At 43.7% G+C, this 22,153-nt stretch overlaps 1 protein-coding gene across 2 annotated transcripts in view; it reads right to left on the bottom strand.

Annotated features, from left to right (window-relative positions):
* The window catches only part of LOC115149549 (netrin receptor DCC-like), a 499,682-nt gene that overhangs the window by 108,844 nt on the left and 368,685 nt on the right, over positions 1 to 22,153 (bottom strand). For both annotated transcript variants that reach the window (XM_029692499.1, XM_029692500.1), the window contains exon 11: positions 17,662 to 17,800. In XM_029692499.1, coding sequence (XP_029548359.1) covers positions 17,662 to 17,800 — 139 coding nt within the window. The remainder of the gene's footprint in view (positions 1 to 17,661; positions 17,801 to 22,153) is intronic.

The raw sequence follows: 22,153 nt of genomic DNA, 5'->3' as shown, positions 1-22,153 counted from the left end.
CTGGTCGTGTTGCTGCTCCAGTTTCACCTGTTCTGCCAGCGGCTATGGAACACTGACCTTTTCACCGGACGAGCTACCTTGTTTCGACTCTCTCTCTCTATCGCACCTGCTGTCTCGCACCTGCTGACCTGTTGCACCGTCTACAACTACTGTGATTATTATTACTTGACCCTGCTGGTCATCTATGAAAGTTTGAACATCTTGGCCATGTTCTGTTATAATCTCCACCCGGCACAGCCAGAAGAGGACTGGCCACCCCTCAGAGCCTGGTTCCTCTCCACCCGGCACAGCCAGAAGAGGACTGGCCACCCCTCAGAGCCTGGTTCCTCTCCACCCGGCACAGCCAGAAGAGGACTGGCCACCCCTCAAAGCCTGGTTCCTCTCTAGGTTTCTTCCTAGGTTCTGGCCTTTCTAGGGAGTTTTTCCTAGCCACCGTGCTTCTACATCTGCATTGCTTGCTGTTTAGGGGTTTTAGGCTGGGTTTCTGTTCAGCACTTTGTGACATCGGCTACATCGGCTGATGTAAAAAGGGCATTATAAATACATTTCATTGATTGATTGATTACAGTTTTTCTCAATCGCTTTGGCAAATTTTTTGAAACAGTCTTAACATTCTCTAAACTGTAAGTGTAGTTGTCACAACTGTTTTATGGGACATCACAACTCTGTTGCATGTCTGCAAAATGTAACTAATTCATGCTTCAAAACCTAGTTATTGTGTCAGTAAATTGGCCAATGACGCCAAAATGAAAAGTTGTTTTGTTATCGTGTGAGCCCTACTGGTCAAAATGTTTAGATATTTTTTCACCACGGCAGTCAACCCTGGAAATGGTTGTTATATATAAATGTCAGTTTTGTTGACACTGACTGCTTAAGGTCAGTTATGTCTAGCTGAATGCTTATTGTGTATCACACTGAGCTTTTTTAGATACCGATTTCAACAGGTCAAAGTTTACCGGGAAAAGTCAATACTGAACAATGCTGTAGTACACAGAAAAAGGACATGCATATTTGTATGTATACAGTACATTTATTTTTTAAGCAATGTGTTACACCTACACAGAACATTCACATTTGCATGTCCATTTTTACATACAGTTGAAGTCGGGGGTTTACATACACTTTGGTTGGAGTCATTAAAACTTGTTTTTCAACCAATCCACAAATTTCTTGTTAACAAACTATAGCTTTGGCAAGTTGGTTAGGACATCCACTTTGTGCATGACACAAGTAATTTTTCCAACAATTGTTTACAGACAGATTATTTCACTTATAATTCACTGTATCACAATTCCAGTGGGTCAGAAGTTTACATACACTAAGTTGACTATGTCTTTAAACAGCTTGGAAAATTCCAGAAAATGATGTCATGGCTTTAGAAGCTCCTGATAGGCTAATTGACATAATTTGAGTCAATTGGAGGTGTACCTATGGATGTATTTCAAGGCCTACCTTCAAACTCAGTGACTTTTTGCTTGACATCATGGTAAAATCAAAAGAAATCAGCCAAGATCTCAGAAAAAAAATTGTAGACCTCAAGTCTGGTTCATCCTTGGGAGCAATTTCCAAACGCCTGAAGGTACCATGCTCATCTGTACAAACAATAGTAGGCAAGTATAAACACCATGGGACCATGCAGCCATCATAACGCTCAGGAAGGAGACGCGTTCTGTCTCCTAGAGATGAACGTACTTTGGTGCGAAAAGCGCAAATCAATCCCATATCAACAGCAAAGGACCTTGTGAAGATGCTGGAGGAAACAGGTACAAAAGTATCTATTTCCACATTAAAACGAGTCCTATATCGGCATAACCGGAAAGGCTGCTCAGCAAGGAAGAAGCCACTGCTCCAAAACTGGCATAAAAAAAGCCAGACTATGGTTTACAACTGCACATGGGGACAAAGACTGTACTTTTTGGAGAAATGTCCTCTGGTCTGATGAAACAAAAATAGAACTGTTTGTCCATAATGACCACTGTTATGTTTGGAGGAAAAGGGGGGGGGGGGCTTGCAAGCCCGAAGAATACCATCCCAACCGTGAAGCACGGGGGTGGCAGCATCATGTTGTGGGGGTGCTTTGCTGCAGGAGGGACTGGTGCACCTCACAAAATAGATGGCATTATGAGGGAGGAAAATGATATGGATATATTGAAGCAACATCTCAAGACATCAGTCACGAAGTTAAAGCTTGGTCGCAAATGGGTCTTCCAAATGGACAATGACCCCAAGCATACTTCCAAAGTTGTGGCAAAATGGCTTAAGGACAACAAAGTCAAGGTATTTGAGTGGCCATCACAAAGCCCTGACCTCAATGCCATAGAAAATGTGTGGGCAGAACTGAAAAAGTGTGTGCGAGCAAGGAGGCCTACAAACCTGACTCAGTTACACCAGCTCTGTCAGGAGGAATGGGCCAAAATCAACCCAACTTATTGTGGGAAGCTTGTGGAAGGTTACCCAAAACGTTTGACCAAGTTAAACAATTTAAAGGCAATACTATCAAATACTAATTGAGTGTATGTAAACTTCTGACCCACTGGGAATGTGATGAAAGAAATAAAAGCTGAAATAAATCATTCTCTCTACTATTATTCTGACATTTCACATTCTTAAAATAAAGTGGGATCCTAACTGACCTAAAACAGGGAATTTTTACTAGGATTAAATGTCAGGAATTGTGAAAAACTGAGTTTAAATTTAATTGGCTAAGGTGTATGTAAATTTCCGACTTCAACTGTATTTCTTACATGTAAAGTCATATAGTGAATAGAACATTTGCCACAAAATGCAACAACAAGAAACTAAAAACAATGAAAAAACCCGCGGTAGTTCCATAAAAAACATCCCATCTTCTTGGTGGACATCCTGTCGTTAGTCAGAGACTTTCATCAACATCACATTTGATATTTTTCCTTGAGATGCACCGGGGGGAAAAATCTCCTTCTGTAGCGCAATGATCGCCTGTGATGTCCTCACAAGCAGCATTCATGGCATCTAACAGAGACATCTGATCTTGTGTCCGATAGTCATATACTTTCCACCTCCTAAAACTCTTCTATTGGATTCAGGAATGGGGAGGATGGTAGAAGGAACTTATCCGATCATGGGCAGCAAACCATTCCCTAACAATGTTGGTTTGGTGGATGCTAACATTATCCCACGCAATTACATAATCTGTTCTAACTAAATCTCTTTGTTGTTCTTGTATTAGGTCTCTGTAAAGGTTATTTAGGAAGGCCAGGAGAAGTTGGTTGTTATAGGGCCCAATGTGTGGAATATGTGTGCTTACACCATTCTCAGAAATGGCAGCACACATTGTAGTTCTGCCCCCACATTGGCCTGGTGTGCCAATTGTGGCTCGGTGTCCAATGAGATTGCAGCCATGTCTCCTGCCTTTGGTCAGATTGAACCCTGCCTCGTCCACAAAAACAAGAATGTGGGTCATTTCATGTCCTTCCAACTCCATTATTCTCTATATAGTAATATAGAAACAGTATATAAAGTTAGTTTTACAGCCTATTCTAGAATCAGACAGTTTAGTAAACTAGAAATGCTTTCTGTTCTTATGGGTATCTACAACTTCAAGAAGTATATACAGACATCGTTGAAGTACAGTAGAACTCCCTGTACAATATACCATGTGCACACCAATGGTTTACCTGGACATACTGGTTCCGCAGCTGCTCCACCTAGAAGGCCAGCATCCCGGAGTCGCCTCTTCACTGTTGACGTTGAGACTGGTGTTTTGCTGGTACTATTTAATGAAGCTGCCAGTTGAGGACTTGTGAGGCATCTGTTTCTCAAACTAGACACTCTAATGTACTTATCCTCTTGCTCAGTTGTGCACCGGGGCCTCCCACTCCTCTTTCTATTCTGGTTAGAGCCAGTTTGCGCTGTTCTGTGAAGGGAGTAGTACACAGCATTGTACGAGATCTTCAGTTTCTTGGCAAGTTCTCGCATGGAATAGCCTTCATTTATCAGAATAAGAATAGACTGACGAGTTTCAGAAGAAAGGTCTTTGTTTCTGGCCATTTTGAGCCTGTAATTGAACCCACAAATGCCGATGCATGAAAAGTTATTTATAAACAAATTAGGCACATTTGGGCAGTCTTGACACAAAGTTTTGAACAGAAATACAATGGTTAATTAGATCAGTCTAAAACGTTGCACATACACTGCTGCCATCTAGTGGCCAAAATCTAAATTGCACCTGGGCTGGAATAATACATTATGGCATTTCTCGTGCATTTCAAAGATGATTGTATCAAAAAATACAAAATAACGGTTGTTTTTTTCTTTGTATTATCTTTTACCAGATCTATTGTGTTATATTCTCCTACATTCCTTTCACATTTCCACAAACTTCAAAGTGTTTCCTTTCAAATGGTACTAGTAATATGCATATACTTGCTTCAGGTACTGAGCTACAAGCAGTTAGAATTGGCGACAATTTTAGGCGAATCCTTAACAGGTTTAAAAAATAATTATTGTTTGAGAATTATTTTGAAAAAAAATAATAATTTCACCTTTATTTAACCAGGTAGGTAAGTTGAGAACAAGTTCTCATTTACAATTGCGACCTGACCAAGATAAAGCAAGCAGTTTGACACATACAACAACACAGAGTTACACATGGAGTAAAACAAACATACAGTCAATAATACAGTAGAAAAATAAGTCTATATACAATGTGCGCAAATGAGGTGAGATAAGGGAGGTAAAGGCAAAAAAGTAAATACAATATAGCAAGTAAAACACTGGAATGGTAGATTTGTAGTGGAAGAAAGTGCAAAGTAGAAATAGAAGTAATGGGGTGCAAAGGAGCAAAATAAATAAATACAGTAGGGGAAGAGGTATACAGGTGCAGTGATCTGTGAGCTGCTCTGACAGCTGGTGCTTAAAGCTAGTGAGGAAGATAAGTGTTTCCAGTTTTAGAGATTTTGTAGTTTGTTCCAGTCATTGGCAGCAGAGAACTGGAAGGAGAGACGGCCAAAGTAGGAATTGGCTTTGGGGGTGACCAGAGAGATATACCTGGTGTAGCGCGTGCTACAGGTGGGTGCTGCTATGGTGACCAGCGAGCAGAGATAAGGGGGAACTTTACCTAGCAGGGTCTTGTAGATGACCTGGAGCCAGTGGGTTTGGCGACGAGTATGAAGCGAGGGCCAGCCAACGAGAGAGTACAAGGTCGCAGTGGTGGGTAGTATATGGGGCTTTGGTGACAAAACGGATGGCACTGTGATAGACTGCATCCAATTTATTGAGTAGGGTATTGAAAACTATTTTGTAAATGACATCGCCGAAGTCGAGGATCGGTAGGATGGTCAGTTTTACGAGGGTATGTTTGGCAGCATGAGTGAAAGATGCTTTGTTGCGAAATAGGAAGCCAATTCTAGATTTAACTTTGGATTGGAGATGTTTGACGTTAGTCTGGAAGGAGAGTTTACAGTCTAACCGGACACCTAGGTATTTGTAGTTGTCCACATATTCTAAGTCAGAACCGTCCAGAGTAGTGATGCTGGATGGGCGGGCAGGTGCAGGCAGCAATCGGTTGAAGAGCATGCATTTAGTTTTACTTGTATTTAAGAGCAGTTGGAGGCCACGGAAGGAGAGTTGTATGGCATTGAAGCTCATCTGGAGGTTAGTTAACACAGTGTCCAAAGAAGGGCCAGAAGTATACAGAATGGTGTCGTCTGCGTAGAGGTGGATCAGAGACTCACCAGCAGCAAGAGCGACATCATTGATGTATACAGAGAAAAGAGTCAGCCCAAGAATTGAACCCTGTGGCACCCCCATAGAGACTGCCAAAGGCCCGGACAACAGGCCCTCCGATTTGACACACTGAACTATATCAGAGAAGTAGTTGGTGAACCAGGCGAGGCAATCATTTGAGAAACCAAGGCTGTTGAGTCTGCCGATGAGGATGTGGTCATTGACAGAGTCGAATGCCTTGGCCAGGTCAATGAATACGGCTGCCCAGTATTGTTTCTTATTGATGGCGGTTAAGATATCATTTAGGACCTTGAGCGTGGCTGAGGTGCACCCATGACCAGCTCTGAAACCAGATTGCATAGCGGAGGTGTGGTGGGATTAGAAATGGTCGGTAATCTGTTTGTTGACTTGGCTTTCGAAGACTTTAGAGAGGCAGGGTAGGATAGATATAGATCTGTAGCAGTTTGGGTCAAGAGTGTCCCCCCCTTTGAAGAGGGGGATGACCGCAGCTGCTTTCCAATCTTTGGGAATCTCAGACGACACGAGAGGTTGAACAGTCTAGTAATAGGGGTTGCAACAATTTCGGCAGATCATTTTAGATCATTTTACTGATTTGTAGGGGTCCAGATTTTGCAGCTCTTTCAGAACATCAGCTGACTGGATTTGGGAGAAGGAGAAATGGGGAAGGCTTGGGCGAGTAGCTGTGGGGGGTGCAGTGCTGTTGACCGGGGTAGGGGTAGCCCGGTGGAAAGCATGGCCAGCTGTAGAAAAATGCTTATTGAAATTCTCAATTATAGTGGGCTTATCGGTGGTGACAGAGTTTCCTATCCTCAGTGCAGTGGGCAGCTGGGAGGAGGTGCTCTTATTCTCCAAGGACTTTACAGTTTTCCAGAACTTTTTTGAGTTTGTGTTGCAGGAAGCAAATTTCTGCTTGAAAAAGCTAGCCTTGGCTTTTCTAACTGCCTTTGTATATTGGTTTCTAACTTCCCTGAAAAGTTGCATATCACGGGGGCTGTTCGATGCTAATGCAGACCGCCACAGGATGTTTTTGTGTTGGTTAAGGGCAGTCAGGTCTGGAGAGAACCAAGGGCTATATCTGTTCCTGGTTCAACATTTCTTCAATGGGGCATGCTTTTTTAAGATGGTGAGGAAGGCATTTTTTTTAAAATAACCAGGCATCCTCTACTGATTGAGCCAAAGCGATTGAGAAAAACTGTAAATAAAATTATTCTGTCATTCCACTGTAGAGCACTGAACATGAATCATCAAATTGCACTCCATTTAAGTAATTGAAGTACATATCCTGTGGAAAAGGTACACGGTTGAATCAGTCAGAGGAAGGAAGTAAACAGAGCTGTTCTTCTTTGACTAGGTACGGATGAAGTGCCTGTGTCCCAAATTGCACTACTTTTGACCAGGGCCCATATGGCTCTATTCAAAAGTAGTGCACTATATAGGGAAAAGGTTGCCATTTGGGACAAGATCATTGAGAACAAAGGAAATGGTGGCATTAAAGAGACTCCATCAGGTTTATCTACGACAGGTCCGCTCCAGCCCGGCCAATGGGCATGCAGCATGCAGGATGGAAACGACCCCTTTAGAATCTTTAAAATGACCTGATTAAGTAACATGAATGACATGTAACAAGACTGACCTTTTTACAGAACTCATCCATCATGACAGCATTCTATACACTCAGAGGAAGAGGTCACTGGAGACCACCATACTTTAAACAGCTATTATTATGGAGGGGGTGGGGGGAAAATAATGGCCATAACCTGCTATGGGGGGGAGGGGGGTTTATGACAAGAAACATTACACATATATTTTGAAACTGCTTCTGGTTTTGTGAATCATGACGGTGTTAAAGGGACAGTATGATGTTCGGTGAAGGAAGTTGGCATACCCATAGTCGTTGCAGTCATTGCGCTAACGCTAGTTAGCATTGGCTCGCAAAACTATCTCTAACTTCCTTCATACTGTCATGACTCTCCTGTGACAATCTGAAGGATCAGGTCACAGTGGGTCCATCTCTACAGCGTGCTCTGTCTCGTAGAAGGGGGAGAGCGGGAAGTCAGCTGTTTTATGAAACCAAAACTCCTTTCCCCTCTCTGCCAAGATGAAAGTTGAGATTCCCTTTGTTACCACAGAGAAAGACTTTGCAGTACGGTAACCTCACAAAGGTTTTCTAATGTAACAATATTTCTGTATTCCAACCAGTTGGAGTGGTCTGTGGGGTATTTAAACAATAATCATGTCCAACATTTACTGCATGGTGATATCATTAAAGACGTTGTAACTTTAAGAGCTTTCACAATGTAGCAGATTTACATCTAAATGTTGTGGAATCTATATGATTAAATACGAAACTATTTGTGAGAAGATGTAATGTGATGTCGGCCTTCTAAACAAGATACTTGTTTAGATATAAAGTTTTAACTAGTCAGTGGCCCCGTGAGCCCAAATATCAGGTGTCATGGAACTGCCCAAGGCACTATTCATATAATTAATTTAAATGCCTTTATTAGTATGGCATGTTCAATAGAAACAAGATTTTAAAAATCCGACGCGTTTCAGCTGAAGGCCACGCATGAGTGTTTAGAAAGGGTTTCAGGCTTGTTTTTTGAAAAATGAGCAAGTAGTTGTAGTTTTTCCAAGGTGTCTCTCATTAGAAAAGTAGTCTTGTTGGCGTGTGAATGAGGCGTGTGCTCTTCGTTATTTATCTTCCCTATTGAACATACTATTCTCCGTCTTAAATATTATTGTTTATTTAGATATTAGAGTACCTGAGGATTAATTAGAAACATCGTTTGACTTGTTTGGACAAACTTTACTGGTAACTTTTTGGATTTGTTTGTATGCATGTTGAACAAGTGGATTACTGAGATCATTGGCGCCAATTAAATTTACTTTTTTGGATATAAAGAAGGACTTTATTGAGAAAAAAAACATTCGTTGTGTAGCGGGGATCCTTGGGATTGCAAACAGAGGAAGATCTTCAAAGGTAAGTGATTTATTTAATCGTTATTTGTGATTTTGTGATGCCTGTGCTGTTTGAAAAAGTATTTTGATGTGGGGCGCTGTCCTCAGATAATTGCATGGTATGCTTTCGCCGTAAAGCCTTTTTGAAATCTGACAACACGGTTGGATTAACAAGGAGTTACGTTTTTAAATGATGTATGACACTTGTATTTTCATGAATGTTTAATATTAGGATTTTTGTATTTTGCATTTTGCACTCTGCAAATTTCACCGGATGTTGGCGTAGGTGTCATGCGCCCAAACAGGTTTTAAACGCATCTGTTCTAAGAACATTTCCGAACAGTACTCTGAAGTATCCAATTTAACAACTACAACCACAAAAGACCTTGGGACTTCTTGTGAACGCAACCAGAGACTCTCTGATGAACTATTATCCAGCAGACGAACCGGCCTTCGCAGAGAGGGACAACAAAGACTACACTCGTGAATATGTAAATTGCAATTTCTTTTCGAATGAGCGGCTGTTCAAGTTAAAAGTATTAGCATTTAATGAGTGCAGTTATCAACTGTATTACAGTGAATACTCTCTGAGTTTCCCGCTCTTCAACTGTCCCCACCCGTTTCCTTTGTCTACCAAGCCGTCATATCGGCTTAGCCCACTAGGGACTTTTCTATCATGTCAGTAAACAATGTATGACCTATAGTGTGTGTATGTGTGTTTATGTAATTCTGTGATTTATTTAAGTTAGTACATAAATAATTAAGCCAATTTGTATATCGCTGATTCATGATCTATGTTAGGGTTTGTGCAGATATCCAAGGGTTTGCGACATTCAGAATATGACTGACGGGGTTATAATACATTAATAAGTGACCGTAATCGATAAGATCTGAAAATATCGGAAGAGTTAATTTGTGAAATAAAATACTCTTTAAACATTTTCCCGTGGTGCCCCGACTTCCTATTTAATTAAAGTGACAAGATTAGTTTAATCGCATAATTAAATTGCACATAGAGAATTGATTTGATAATATAAAGTCTTCACCTTTAACGATATTCAACGCTACGACAATAGAGAGAGACATTCAATCGTTATCCATGAATTCATCTGACTCTGCGGAAGTAATTACCAGAATCTCGCACTATCCCTTTAAGCAAGAAGTAGTATAGCCACTTCAAGTGTAAATTATTTTAACCCAGTTATGATTTTTATTGTTATCAGTTATCAGCGACAGCTCGATACTATCAAATATAGGATTTACAAAATAGTTTTTTTTTTGCAGATTAGACTATTCAGCTCATACAATTGACTGGAGAGGTGTAGTGAGCATGGTTCTGGCAGTACACAGTCCACAGGTGGCGTTGGGTACTAAGGAGGTTGGTGTCATGGCATGGCATGTGTGAGGCCAGCTGGGTAGGGGTGCGTTGGGACCGAACTACCAGAATGGCATGGAGCCGTGGTGGACGAGTGACTGGCGTGTGGACTGGCGGCATGTATGAGGCGAAAGGTCATTAATTACCTTGGAGAGAGAAAGGAGAAGCCAGCCGGCAGTAAAGAGAGAAAGAGAAGTGGCTGCAGCCGGCCCGGTGGATTCATTACGACAGCATTAATTAAGCAGGAGGTAGAAAAGGCAGCTCTTGGGGCTCATTTGAAACATTCATCAAGCCACAGCTAATGGGATCTGACTGAAGATACTTGACTGCAGTCCTCTTAACCCTCTCAGCTCTGGAATGAAGGTAATGCGATGAGACAATTAGGACCTATAAGAGAGTCCTGGGGGCCGGGAGAGGCTGAGAGGAGCTTGGAGAGGCTGAGAGGAGCTGGGAGAGGCTGAGAGGAGTTGGGAGAGGCTGAGAGGAGTTGGGAGAGGCTGAGAGGAGTTGGGAGAGGCTGAGAGGAGCTGGGAGAGGCTGAGAGGAGCTGGGAGAGGCTGAGAGGAATTGGGAGAGGCTGAGAGGAGTTGGGAGAGGCTGAAAGAAGCTGGGAGAGGCTGGGAGAGGCTGAGAGGAGCTGGGGGGGTCTGAGAGGAGCTGGGAGAGGCTGAGAGGAGCTGGGGGGTCTGAGAGGAGCTGGGAGAGGCTGGGAGGAGCTTGGAGGGATTAAGACAGGCTGAGAGGAGCTTGGAGAGGCTAGGAGGAGCTTGGAGAGGCTGAGAAGAGTTGAGAGAAGCTGGGAGAGGCTGAGAGGAGCTGGGAGATGCTGAGAGGAGCTTGGAGGAAAAGGAGACACCAAGGGTCCTTTTGGCACCTTGCTCTGAACGGAGAGTGACCGAGAGAGAGAGATAGAGAGAGATATATGGAGAGAGATAGAGAGAGAGATATGGAGAGAGATGGAGAGAGAGATAAGAGAGCGGAGTGGGCTAGTCTCTGATCTCAGTGACAGAGAGATGGGGATGGAGAGAGAGAGAGGAAGATATGGATTAGAGTGGAGTCTAGTGGGCTAGGCTCTGATCTCAGGGACAGAGAGATGGGGATGGAGAGAGAGAGAGGAAGATATGGATTAGAGTGGAGTCTAGTGGGATAGGCTCTGATCTCAGTGACAGAGAGATGGGGATTCAGAGAGAGAGAGGAAGATATGGATTAGAGTGGAGTCTAGTGGGCTAGGCTCTGATCTCAGTGACAGAGAGATGGATACCTGCTCCTCTCAGCCTGCCTCCCCCCCCCCCGATCCCTGCTCCTCTCAGTCCGCCTTTGATGCCCTTAGTAGTAGGCCTACATGACAAAAAAAGTGAAAAGTCTGTCTGAGCGACTTGCAGTTTGCATTCCTATATCCACATCACAGACAACAGACAACACATCAGCGGGCTGCATTGTAAACGCTTCAAGCTGGCGAGGGTTCATAAAAGACTGGACTGCTTCAATCCATGAGAATTACCACAGAGCACAGTCATAATCCCAGGGTTAACAGTTAACACTTAAATCAATAGCTTGATGTTAGACAGCTAATCCCAGTTAATTAACAGGACCACTGATCTTCAGTAGCTGAGCGTAGCTTCTAGGGTTTGGCGATATCCATTTTCATATCATGATACAATCCTTCTCTCCTCCTGGGATTTATGGTATTATTATTATTGTCTTAGTACACAAAAACAAGATAGCAAAATAAAAAATAAACAAAAATTTGACGCATGCTTGTCTGAAGGAAGAACAGTACTGGTTCTGGAGCAGCATGTGTATACGCTGTATCTACCGTTGAGTCTGGAGTTGCTAGGGAAACGTGCCTGCCTGCTCTGTTTGGAAAAAAGGGGGTAGGAGCAGACTGAGGGGCCAAGAATGGACAGGAGAAAAAATGCAAGGAAATTAAGATATCAGCAGCAGCTGTACAGATAACTCATCCAAAGAGCTTTGACTTTTCAAATACAGCAGATTGATGCCCTGTCTCCTTATTAATTCAGCCACTTACTGAGACAACTAGAAAGTTAAACCATCTACATAGCTGGACTCCCTCTTTCTCCCGTTCGGACTATTTACAAAGAAAAGAAAAGAAAGCTATAAAATGGTATATCATACACTACAGTTGAGGAACAATAGGAAAGTAATTCTGCTTTGAAAGTTGATAAACTTGTAACCTCACTTTTGAGAAAATGGCCCCTTGAATATTTTGGTAAACCTACTGGAGAGCTCTTCTTTGTCTCCACCCATTCAGCATCGTTCACACCCTCTTAAGCCTTAACCCCCCCATCTCTTTAAGGATTCCCATGTCAGGCCATGTACTAAACAACCAAAGATTTAAAGACTAAAGGCTGGTTTATACTACGGGTGTGTTCGTAAATTCAATCTGGAGTGCCCGAGTAAGCTAAGAGTGCGCTCTGGGCGTCCGTAAACTCAGAGCGTTGTAATATTGTCCGAGCGTTCTGACCTAACGGCAGTCAAGCACCCAAGTTAACTGGCTAACTTGCTAGCTACTTCCAGACACAAGTGAGAGAACAGCTCACTGACCATTTTACTTGCCCTAGCAGAGCTGGTTAGGCTGTTTGTCCCCAGGTCGTTGCTGTAAATGAGAATGTGTTCTCAGTCAACTTACTTGGTAAAAGAACGATAAAATTAAAATAATTTAAACAAATGTTATCCAGAGTGTTGGTGACTGCAACTGTGTTGCTGGCAACAATTTAATTACGTTTATTTTTTTTTGCCAACGTTTACTGACACCAGCCATATTCAACGGTTGTTGAGCATTCGTAAAAATCGTCTTTTATTCTGAAATCGGTGTAGATAGCCAGAGCGAATTTACGAATGTACCCTACGTCTATCGACAGTTGTCGCAGTGACATCATGAACATTCTACAGAAATAGTTACTTGCACAGTGGAGTCTTTTGTTAAGACCATGACGTTACTACCCTTCATGAATCTGCAGGTAGCTAACCAACTAGGTTCATTGTTAGCTTGCTAGCATTAGGCTAACATTATCGAGCTAGCTAACAGTACACTTTAACTTGAAATTAAAATGACTTTCTGACAAAAGTAGCACATCTATCTTATCGGACTATCTTATCGGTATACAAGGATGGATGCTTCTCATTCTCTGTCACGGATGCCATGATTGCCCTTAGTTTGAAGATGTAATCCAGAGACAGGCGTTTTATACAACATGTGTGTGTTCTCTTTTCGACTCTGTCTGCATATTTGCAATCAAACGCCAGAACCTTCTCCATCTCCTTCGCTATCATAATTCCACTGATTTCAAAACTCGGTCCTCCAGGAAGTGGAGAGCAACACTGATGCAGTTCTACTGTGTGATATCTTTCATAAAATCTGCATTAGAAAGTATTACCTAAACATACTGACCAGCTCATGTTATAGACAGAAAGGTGCTACATGGTAGACCAATCCAAACTCATCTCGCGGCATGTCCAGCCCAACCATTATCTCAGCCAATCATGGCTAGTGGGATGGTTCCTGTCTTTTTCCGTGGTTAAAGCAACTAGGCTCGTAATTTAACAATTTTATTAATATTTATATAGATGGCATACACGTTTGTTATTAAGGCACATGAAAGTTCACATGTTCCAGAAAGCATTTCTGCCAAAAAAAAGCATTTTGATAAAAAAAATAAGTTTAAGTTCAAATGCCTCTTCTGTGAAGTACTGACCCGTGACATACGCCTAGTTTCCTGAAACGAGTCACATATACGGTATACCACAGCAGCTTCCAGTTTTAGATCCAATTAAAGGTGAGGTTCAGTAGCCCAGCATAGCTTACAGTTTTAGATCGAATTAAAGGTGAGGTTCAGTAGCCTAGCGTCGCTTCCAGTTTTAGATCCAATTAAAGGTGAGGTTCAGTAGCCCAGCGTCGCTTCCAGTTTTAGATCCAATTAAAGGTGAGGTTCAGTAGCCCAGCGTAGCTTCCAGTTTTAGATCCAATTAAAGGTGAGGTTCAGTAGCCCAGCCTAGCTTCCAGTTTTAGATCCAATTAAAGGTGAGGTTCAGTAGCCCAGCGTAGCTTCCAGTTTTAGATCCAATTAAAGGTGAGGTTCAGTAGCCCAGCCTAGCTTCCAGTTTTAGATCCAATTAAAGGTGAGGTTCAGTAGCCCAGCCTAGCTTCCAGTTTTAGATCCAATTAAAGGTGAGGTTCAGTAGCCTAGATTAGCGTCCGGTTTTTGATCCAATTAAAGGTGCATGAAGCCGAACAAGCTCCTCTCTGATCCTCTGTTGTGTTAGCAACTTTCATTCATAGCCCACGACTTCTTTCCCGGGAGAAGCAGCAAAGAGAGAAGGGAACTACTGCAACGTCTGATTCCAGTCCAAATAAGAGACAACATGAAAGCCATAACGAAAGAGGAACATGACACAAAACAAAATAGTATGTATATATATACAGAGAGAGAGAGAGAGAGACAAGACATCTTGGAAGGAAGCCTCTGTCACAAACAGGAGGATCTGTTTAGGTGCACGGTACACATACTGTATGATGAAACAGAAGTCAGTTTGAGTAGATCTAACAGGAATCACAACAGAACAGGTTCTGTAGCTGTCACGCATCTCAGAGGTGTGCTGATCCCTCCTCTCATATCATTTTATTCAGTATGATTTACAAGCCAAAAACCGATCCTCGATCAGCACTCCTACTCTCAGACATGTAATACATACAGCCTCAGGTCCTGTATATTATTAGGTCTCCTCTCTGCAGGCAGGTACTGATGAAAATGTTCCTGGGAGGCAGCCAATAGCCATTCTAGTAATTATATTTCTATGGGGGGGAATACAGCCCTTCTTGTTGGGGAATACAGCCCTTCTGGTTGGAGAATACAGCCCTTCTGGTTGGAGAATACAGCCCCTCTGGTTGGAGAATACAGCCCTTCTGGTTGGAGAATACAGCCCTTCTTGTTGGGGAATACAGCCCTTCTGGTTGGAGAATACAGCCCCTCTGGTTGGAGAATACAGCCCCTCTGGTTGGAGAATACAGCCCTTCTGGTTGGAGAATACAGCCCTTCTGGTTGGGGAATACAGCCCTTCTGGTTGGAGAATACAGCTCTTCTGGTTGGAGAATACAGCCCTTCTGGCTGGGGAATACAGCCCCTCTGGTTGGAGAATACAGCCCTTCTGGTTGGAGAATACAGCCCTTCTGGCTGGGGAATACAGCCCTTCTAGTTGGAGAATACAGCCCTTCTGGTTGGGGAAAACAGCCCTTCTGGTTGGGGAATACAGCCCTTCTGGTTGGGGAATACAGCCCCTCTGGTTGGGGAATTCAGCCCCTCTGGTTATGGAATACAGCCCCTCTGGTTGGGGAATACAGCCCTTCTGGTTGGGGAATACAGCCCCTCTGGTTGGGGAATACAGCCCTTCTGGTTGGGGAATACAGCCCCTCTGGTTGGAGAATACAGCCCTTCTGGTTGGAGAATACAGCCCTTCTGGTTGGAGAATACAGCCCTTCTGGTTGGGGAATACAGCCCTTCTGGTTGGGGAATACAGCCCTTCTGGTTGGAGAATACAGCCCTTCTGGTTGGAGAATACAGCCCTTCTGGTTGGAGAATACAGCCCTTCTGGTTGGGGAATACAGCCCTTCTGGTTGGGGAATACAGCCCTTCTGGTTGGAGAATACAGCTCTTCTGGTTGGAGAATCAGTCCCCTATCTACAGGTAACGTAGTGCAGACTGCTTTCTGGAGGATGGGGTCTCCTATCTACAGGTAATGTAGTGCAGACTGCTTTCTGGAGGATGGGGTCTCCTATCTACAGGGTAATGTAGTGCAGACTGCTTTCTGGAGGATGGGGTCTCCTATCTACAGGTAACGTAGTGCAGACTGCTTTCTGGAGGAGGTGATCTCCTATCTACAGGTAATGTAGTGCAGACTGCTTTCTGGAGGATGGGGTCTCCTATCTACAGGGTAATGTAGTGCAGACTGCTTTCTGGAGGATGGGGTCTCCTATCTACAGGGTAATGTAGTGCAGACTGCTTTCTGGAGGATGGGGTCTCCTATCTACAGGTAACGTAGTGCAGACTGCTTTCTGGAGGAGGTGGTCTCCTATCTACAGGTAATGTAGTGCAGACTGCTTTCTGGAGGATGGGGTCTCCTATCTACAGGGTAATGTAGTGCAGACTGCTTTCTGGAGGATGGGGTCTCCTATCTACAGGGTAACGTAGTGCAGACTGCTTTCTGGAGGATGGGGTCTCCTATCTACAGGTAATGTAGTGCAGACTGCTTTCTGGAGGATGGGGTCTCCTATCTACAGGTAACGTAGTGCAGACTGCTTTCTGGAGGAGGTGGTCTCCTATCTACAGGCAGATACTGTAGGAAATGTTCCTGGGGAGGCGGCCAATGGAACGAGTGGGTAGGCAATGTTCTAAAGGGAGCCAGCCAATGGAACGAGAGCTGCTGCTGTGGTCCCAGGGGACTGTCTTTGTGACTAACTGAATCTGCAGTTTGAGGGGCTGTGGGTAAGTCCCAAATGGCACCCTGTTCTCTACATGGAGCATTACTATTGAACAGAGCCCTATGGGTCTTGGTCAAAAGTGGTGCACTACACAGGGAATAGGGAGCCATTTGGCAGGCAGTCCTGATTCTTTAAGAGCACTGGAGCAGTGCTAGCTAATCAGACCGTTCCAACGCAGTGCCATGTCCCTCCCTCCCTCTTTCATGGTGGTGCCATGTGGCTCTCTCTCTCTCTCTCTCTCTCTCTCTCTCTCTCTCTCTCTCTCTTTCTCTCTCTCTCTCTCTCTCTCTCTCTCTCTCCTCTCTCTCTCTGTCTCTCTCTCTCTCTCTCTCCCCCCTCCCTCCCTCCCTCCCTCCCTCCCTGCCTCCCTCCCTCCCTCTCCCTCCCTCAATCTCGCTCCCTGTCTCTCGCTCCCTCCCTCTTTCATGGTGGTGCCATGTGTCTCTCTCTCTCTCTCTCTCTCTCTCTCTCTCTCTCTCTCCCCCTCCCTCCCTCCCTCCCTCCCTCTCCCTCCCTCCCGTTCCCTCCCTCTCGCTCCCTGTCTCTCTCATGGCGGTGCCATGTGGGCTGTCAGAGTTGAGTGACACTGCGAGAAATTGATTAACAAGTAAAATAGACTGCACGAATGCATACACTGGCCGTGTCCCTAAGGACATCCTATTCCCAGTGTCCAAAATGGCACCCTATTCCCTACATAGTGCTATCAGCCTGGTCAAAAGTAGTGCACAATACAGGGAACGGGGTGCCATTTGAGACGAATACACTGACTGGTGACATGCAGGTAGCTCATGGGTGTCAAACGCAATGAGATATTTACTAATAAATGATAAACTGTGTCATTAATTCTTCATTAAGTTTCATTCATTATGTAGTTGTTTATCCCACTGCAATCGGAAGTGAAAGACACAGTATGATTTTCAGCAAACACACAGGCAGCCCAGCATTCACTAGGCACAAAACGGGAAGACAAAAAAGGCTGAAACAGGGAGAGTCTTCCTGATCTCGTCCAATAAGAACCACTGGGTTAAGAATGAGTCCAGTCAGGGAAACAATGACGGTGATTGTTAAACACACAGTAATTGAATGACAGGGAGTGTAGTACCATCAGAAAGCGTGGTGATGCTCATGTCCTCTGTGCTGATCCCAGGGCCGTAGCGGTTCAACGCCAGGACACGTAACGAGTACTCTGTGAACTTCTGAAGTCCCTCCATCTTATAACTCTGCCCGGTCACCTCCACACTCTGAAAGAGAGAGAGAGAGAGAGAGAGAGAGAGAGAGAGAGAGAGAGAGAGAGAGAGAGAGAGTGAGACACAGACAGACAGACAGACAGACAGACAGACAGACAGACAGACAGACAGACAGACAGACAGACAGACAGACAGACAGACAGACAGACAGACAGACAGACAGACAGACAGACAGACAGACAGACAGATAGATAGATAGATAGATAGATAGATAGATAGATAGATAGATAGATAGATAGATAGATAGATAGATAGATAGATATGGAGAGAGAGCGATAGAGAGAGAGTGAGAGAACACATACCTCTTTACAATAACGACCTGAATGCATGTAGTACATAGCAAATTATTTCAACAGCATATGAATGATCAGAAAACACAGTAGCCATTCACAACAGCCATAAAAATGTCTAATATCAAGTAGCACATGTAAGTATTTATTCATGACAGAAGAGGACTCATTATTAAACACTCGGTGCCTCATACTGTATAGCCACATTAAAGATACCGTAGGCCTTTCCTCCTTTCTCATATAGCCACATAACAAGAGTAATCAATAAAAAATATATAACATTCATTGACATTTAAATGTATATACTGTCTGTCTGTATTGTTTAAATGAAATTGTCAAATAAACCCAACAAATCATCTCATGTGATTGTTAGTAGAAAAGCAGTCTGACAGAACGTTTCATTTCAGCCGGATCATCTTTGGGCATTAGAACGTTTGGTTTTTTGACATGACTCCAATTTGAGAGGGGGCAGGGAGGGAGGGAGAGAGGGAGGGAATAAGAGGGAGGGAGCGATGGAAGGAGGATGAAAGGAGGCAGGGAAGGGGAGAGAAGGGAGGGAGGGAGAGAGGAGGAGGGAGGAAGAGAGATGTGGAGACGGAGCGAGGGATGGAGAGAGAGATGGAAGGAAGGAAGGAAGGGGGGAGAGGGAGGGGGATAGAGGGGGGAGGTAGGGAGGGGCGGAAGGGAGAGATAGGGAGGTAGGGAGAGGGAGAGAGGGGCAGGGAGAGAGAGAGAGAGAGAGGGAGGAAGGTAGAAGGAGGGTGGTAGAGGGAGCAAGAGAAAGTGAAAGATAGAGGCAGAGAGAGGCAGAGAGAGAGCGAGAGAGAGAGAGAGAGAGAGAGAGAGAGAGAGAGAGAGAGAGAGAGCGAGAGAGAGAGAGAGAGAGAGAGAGAGAGAGGCACTATAATAGTGAAGATGTAAACTTGGCAGTAGAAAACCTAAACAGTATATTTGACCTACCAGTTTCCCTATCAATTCTAAAAATATCAAAGAACCTAAGAAAATTAACAACATAAACAATTGTATTCGTATTTAGAGAGGGCATACAAGTTTGTTATTAGAGAGTTCACATGTAGACTTCCTGACGAGCCGCCCCCAGGTGGTGAAGGTAGGAAACAATATCTCCACTTCACTGATCCTCAACACTGGGGCCCCACAAGGGTGTATTCTCAGCCCCCTCCTGTACTCCCTGTTCACCCATGACTGCGTGGCCACACACGCCTCCAACTCAATCATCAAGTTTGCAGACGACACAAAAGTAGCGGGCCTGATTACCAACAACGACGAGACAGCCTACACTGATGAGGTGAGGGCCCTCGGAGTGTGGTGTAAAGAAAACCACCTCTCACTCAATGTCAACAAAACAAAGAAGATGATTGTGGACTTCAGGAAACAGCAGAGGGAGCACCCCCCCTATCCACATCGAAGGGACAGCAGTGGAGAAGGTGGAAAGTTTTATGTTCCTCTGCGTACACATCACACACAAACTGAAATGGTCCACCCATACAGACAATGTGTGAAGAAGGCACAACAGTGCACTCTTCAACCTCAGGAACCTGAAGTAATTTGGCTTGTCACCTAAAACCCTCACAAAGTTTTACAGATGCACAATTGAGAGCGTCCTGTCGGGCTGCATCACCGTCTGGTACGGCAACTGTACCGCCCACAACCGCAGGGTTTTCCAGAGGGTGGTGAGGTCTGCAAAATGCATCACCGGGGGCAAACTACCTGCCCTCCAGGACACCTACAGCACCCGATGTCACAGGAAGGCCAAAAAGATAATCAAGGACAACAACAACCCAAGCCATTGCCTGTTCACCGAGCTACTATCCAGAAGGCGAGGTCAGTACAGGTGCATCAAAGCTGGGACCTGAGAGACTGAAAAATAGCTTCTATCTCAAGGACATTAGACTGTTAATAATGCCATTTTAATAATGTTTACATATCTTGCATTACTCATCCCATATGTATATACAGTATTTTATACCATCTACTGCATCTTGCCTATGCCACTCGGCCATCACTCATCCATATACTTACATGTACATATTCTCATTCACCCCTTTAGATGTGTTTGTATTAGGTAGTTGGGGATTGTTGGTGAGGAATTGTTAGATTACTTGTTAGATATTGCTGCACTGTCGGAACTAGAAGCACAAGCATTTCGCTACACTCACAATAACATCTGCTAACCATGTGTATGTGACCAATACAATTTGATTTGATTATAAGTTAGAGAAGGCATTGTTTTTACGTTCAAACGGTTCTCCTGTGAAGCCATGACTTGCGACATACGTCTAGTTTCCTGAACCGGGTCACAAATGGTTTGATAAAGAATGCAAAAACTTAAGAAAGAAATTATCCAACCAAAAACATAGAGACCCAGAAAACCTGAGCCTACGCCTTCACTATGTTGAATGACTAAAACATTACAGAAATACACTACGGAAAAAGAAGGAAGCACGTCATTAAAAAAAACTTTCAACATTATAAGATTCATGTACACAAACAACAACAAGGTTAAAAAAAAAATTCCACATGGCCGTGGAGTGAGACAGGGATGCAGCTTAAGCCCCACCCTCTTCAACAGATATATTGACGAATTGGTGAGAAAAGTCTGCAGCACCCGGCCTCACCCTACTAGAATCTGAAGTCAAATGTCTACTGTTTGCTGGTGATCTGGTTCTTCTGCTGCCAACCAAGGAGGGCCTACAGCAGCACCAAGATCTTCTGCACAGATTCTGTCAGACCTGGGCCCTGAGAGTAAATCTCAGTAAGACAAAAGTAATGGTGTTCCAAAAATGTTCCAGTTGCCAGGAACACGAATACAAATTCCAACTAGACACCGTTGGCCTAGAGCACACAAAAAACTATACATACCTCGGCCTAAACATCAGCGCCACAGGTAACTTCCACAAAGCTGTGAACGATCTGAGAGACAAGGCAAGAAGGGCCTTCTATGCCATCAAAAGGAACATTAAATTTGACATACCAATTAGGATCTGGCTAAAAATACTTGAATCAGTTATAGAACCCATTGCCCTTTATGGTTGTAAGGTCTGGGGTCCGCTCACCAACCAAGAATTCCCAAAATGGGACAAACACCAAATTGAGACTCTGCATGCAGAATTCTGAAAAAATATCCTCAGTGTACAACGTAAAGCACCAAATAATGCATGGAAAGCAGGCCGGTTAATTATCAAAATCCAGAAAAGAGCGGTTAAATTCCAAAACCACCTAAAAGGAAGCGATTCCCAAACCTTCCATAACAAAGTCGTCATCTACAGAGAGATGAACCTGGAGAAGTGTCCCCTAAGCAAGATATTCACAAACACAAATAGACCCCACAGAATCCCAGGACAGCAACACAATTAGACCCAACCAAATCATGAGAAAACAAAAAAGATAATTACTTGACACATTGGAAAGAATTAACTAAAAAACTGAGTAAACTAGAATGCTATTTGGCCCTAAACAGAGAGTACACAGTGGCAGAATACCTGACCACTGTGACTGACCCAAACTTAAGGAAAGCTTTGACTATGTACAGACTCAGTGAGCATAGCCTTGCTATTGAGAAAGGCCGACGTAGGCATTCCTGGCTCTCACAAGAAGACAGGCTATGTACACACTGCACACAAAATGAGGTGGAAACTGAGCTGCACTTCCTGCCAAATGCATGACCATATTAGAGACACATATTTACCTCAGATTACACAGATTCACAAAGTAGTTGAATAATTTTTTTATGTTTGTTGATAAACTCCCATATCTACTGGGTGAAATACCACAGTGTGCCATCACAGCAGCAAGATGTGTGACCTGTTGCCACAAGAAAAGGGCAACCAGTGAAGAACAAACAACATTGTACTGTAAATACAACCCATATTTATGTTTTGTTTATGATCTATTTCACTTGCTTTGGCAAAGTAAACATATGCTTCCCATGCCAATAAAGCCCCTTAAATATAAATTGAACTGAGAAAGAGAGACAGATAGAGTCTATCTATCTGCTCCTGGGCTTTGTATTTATTAAGGATCCCCATTAGCAGCAGCT

Source organism: Salmo trutta, chromosome 15 (assembly GCF_901001165.1).
Source record: "Salmo trutta chromosome 15, fSalTru1.1, whole genome shotgun sequence".
Lineage (NCBI taxonomy): Eukaryota > Metazoa > Chordata > Actinopteri > Salmoniformes > Salmonidae > Salmo > Salmo trutta.
The sequence above is the reverse complement of the archived record's forward strand: the minus strand, read 5'-3'. Positions and strand labels throughout refer to the sequence as shown.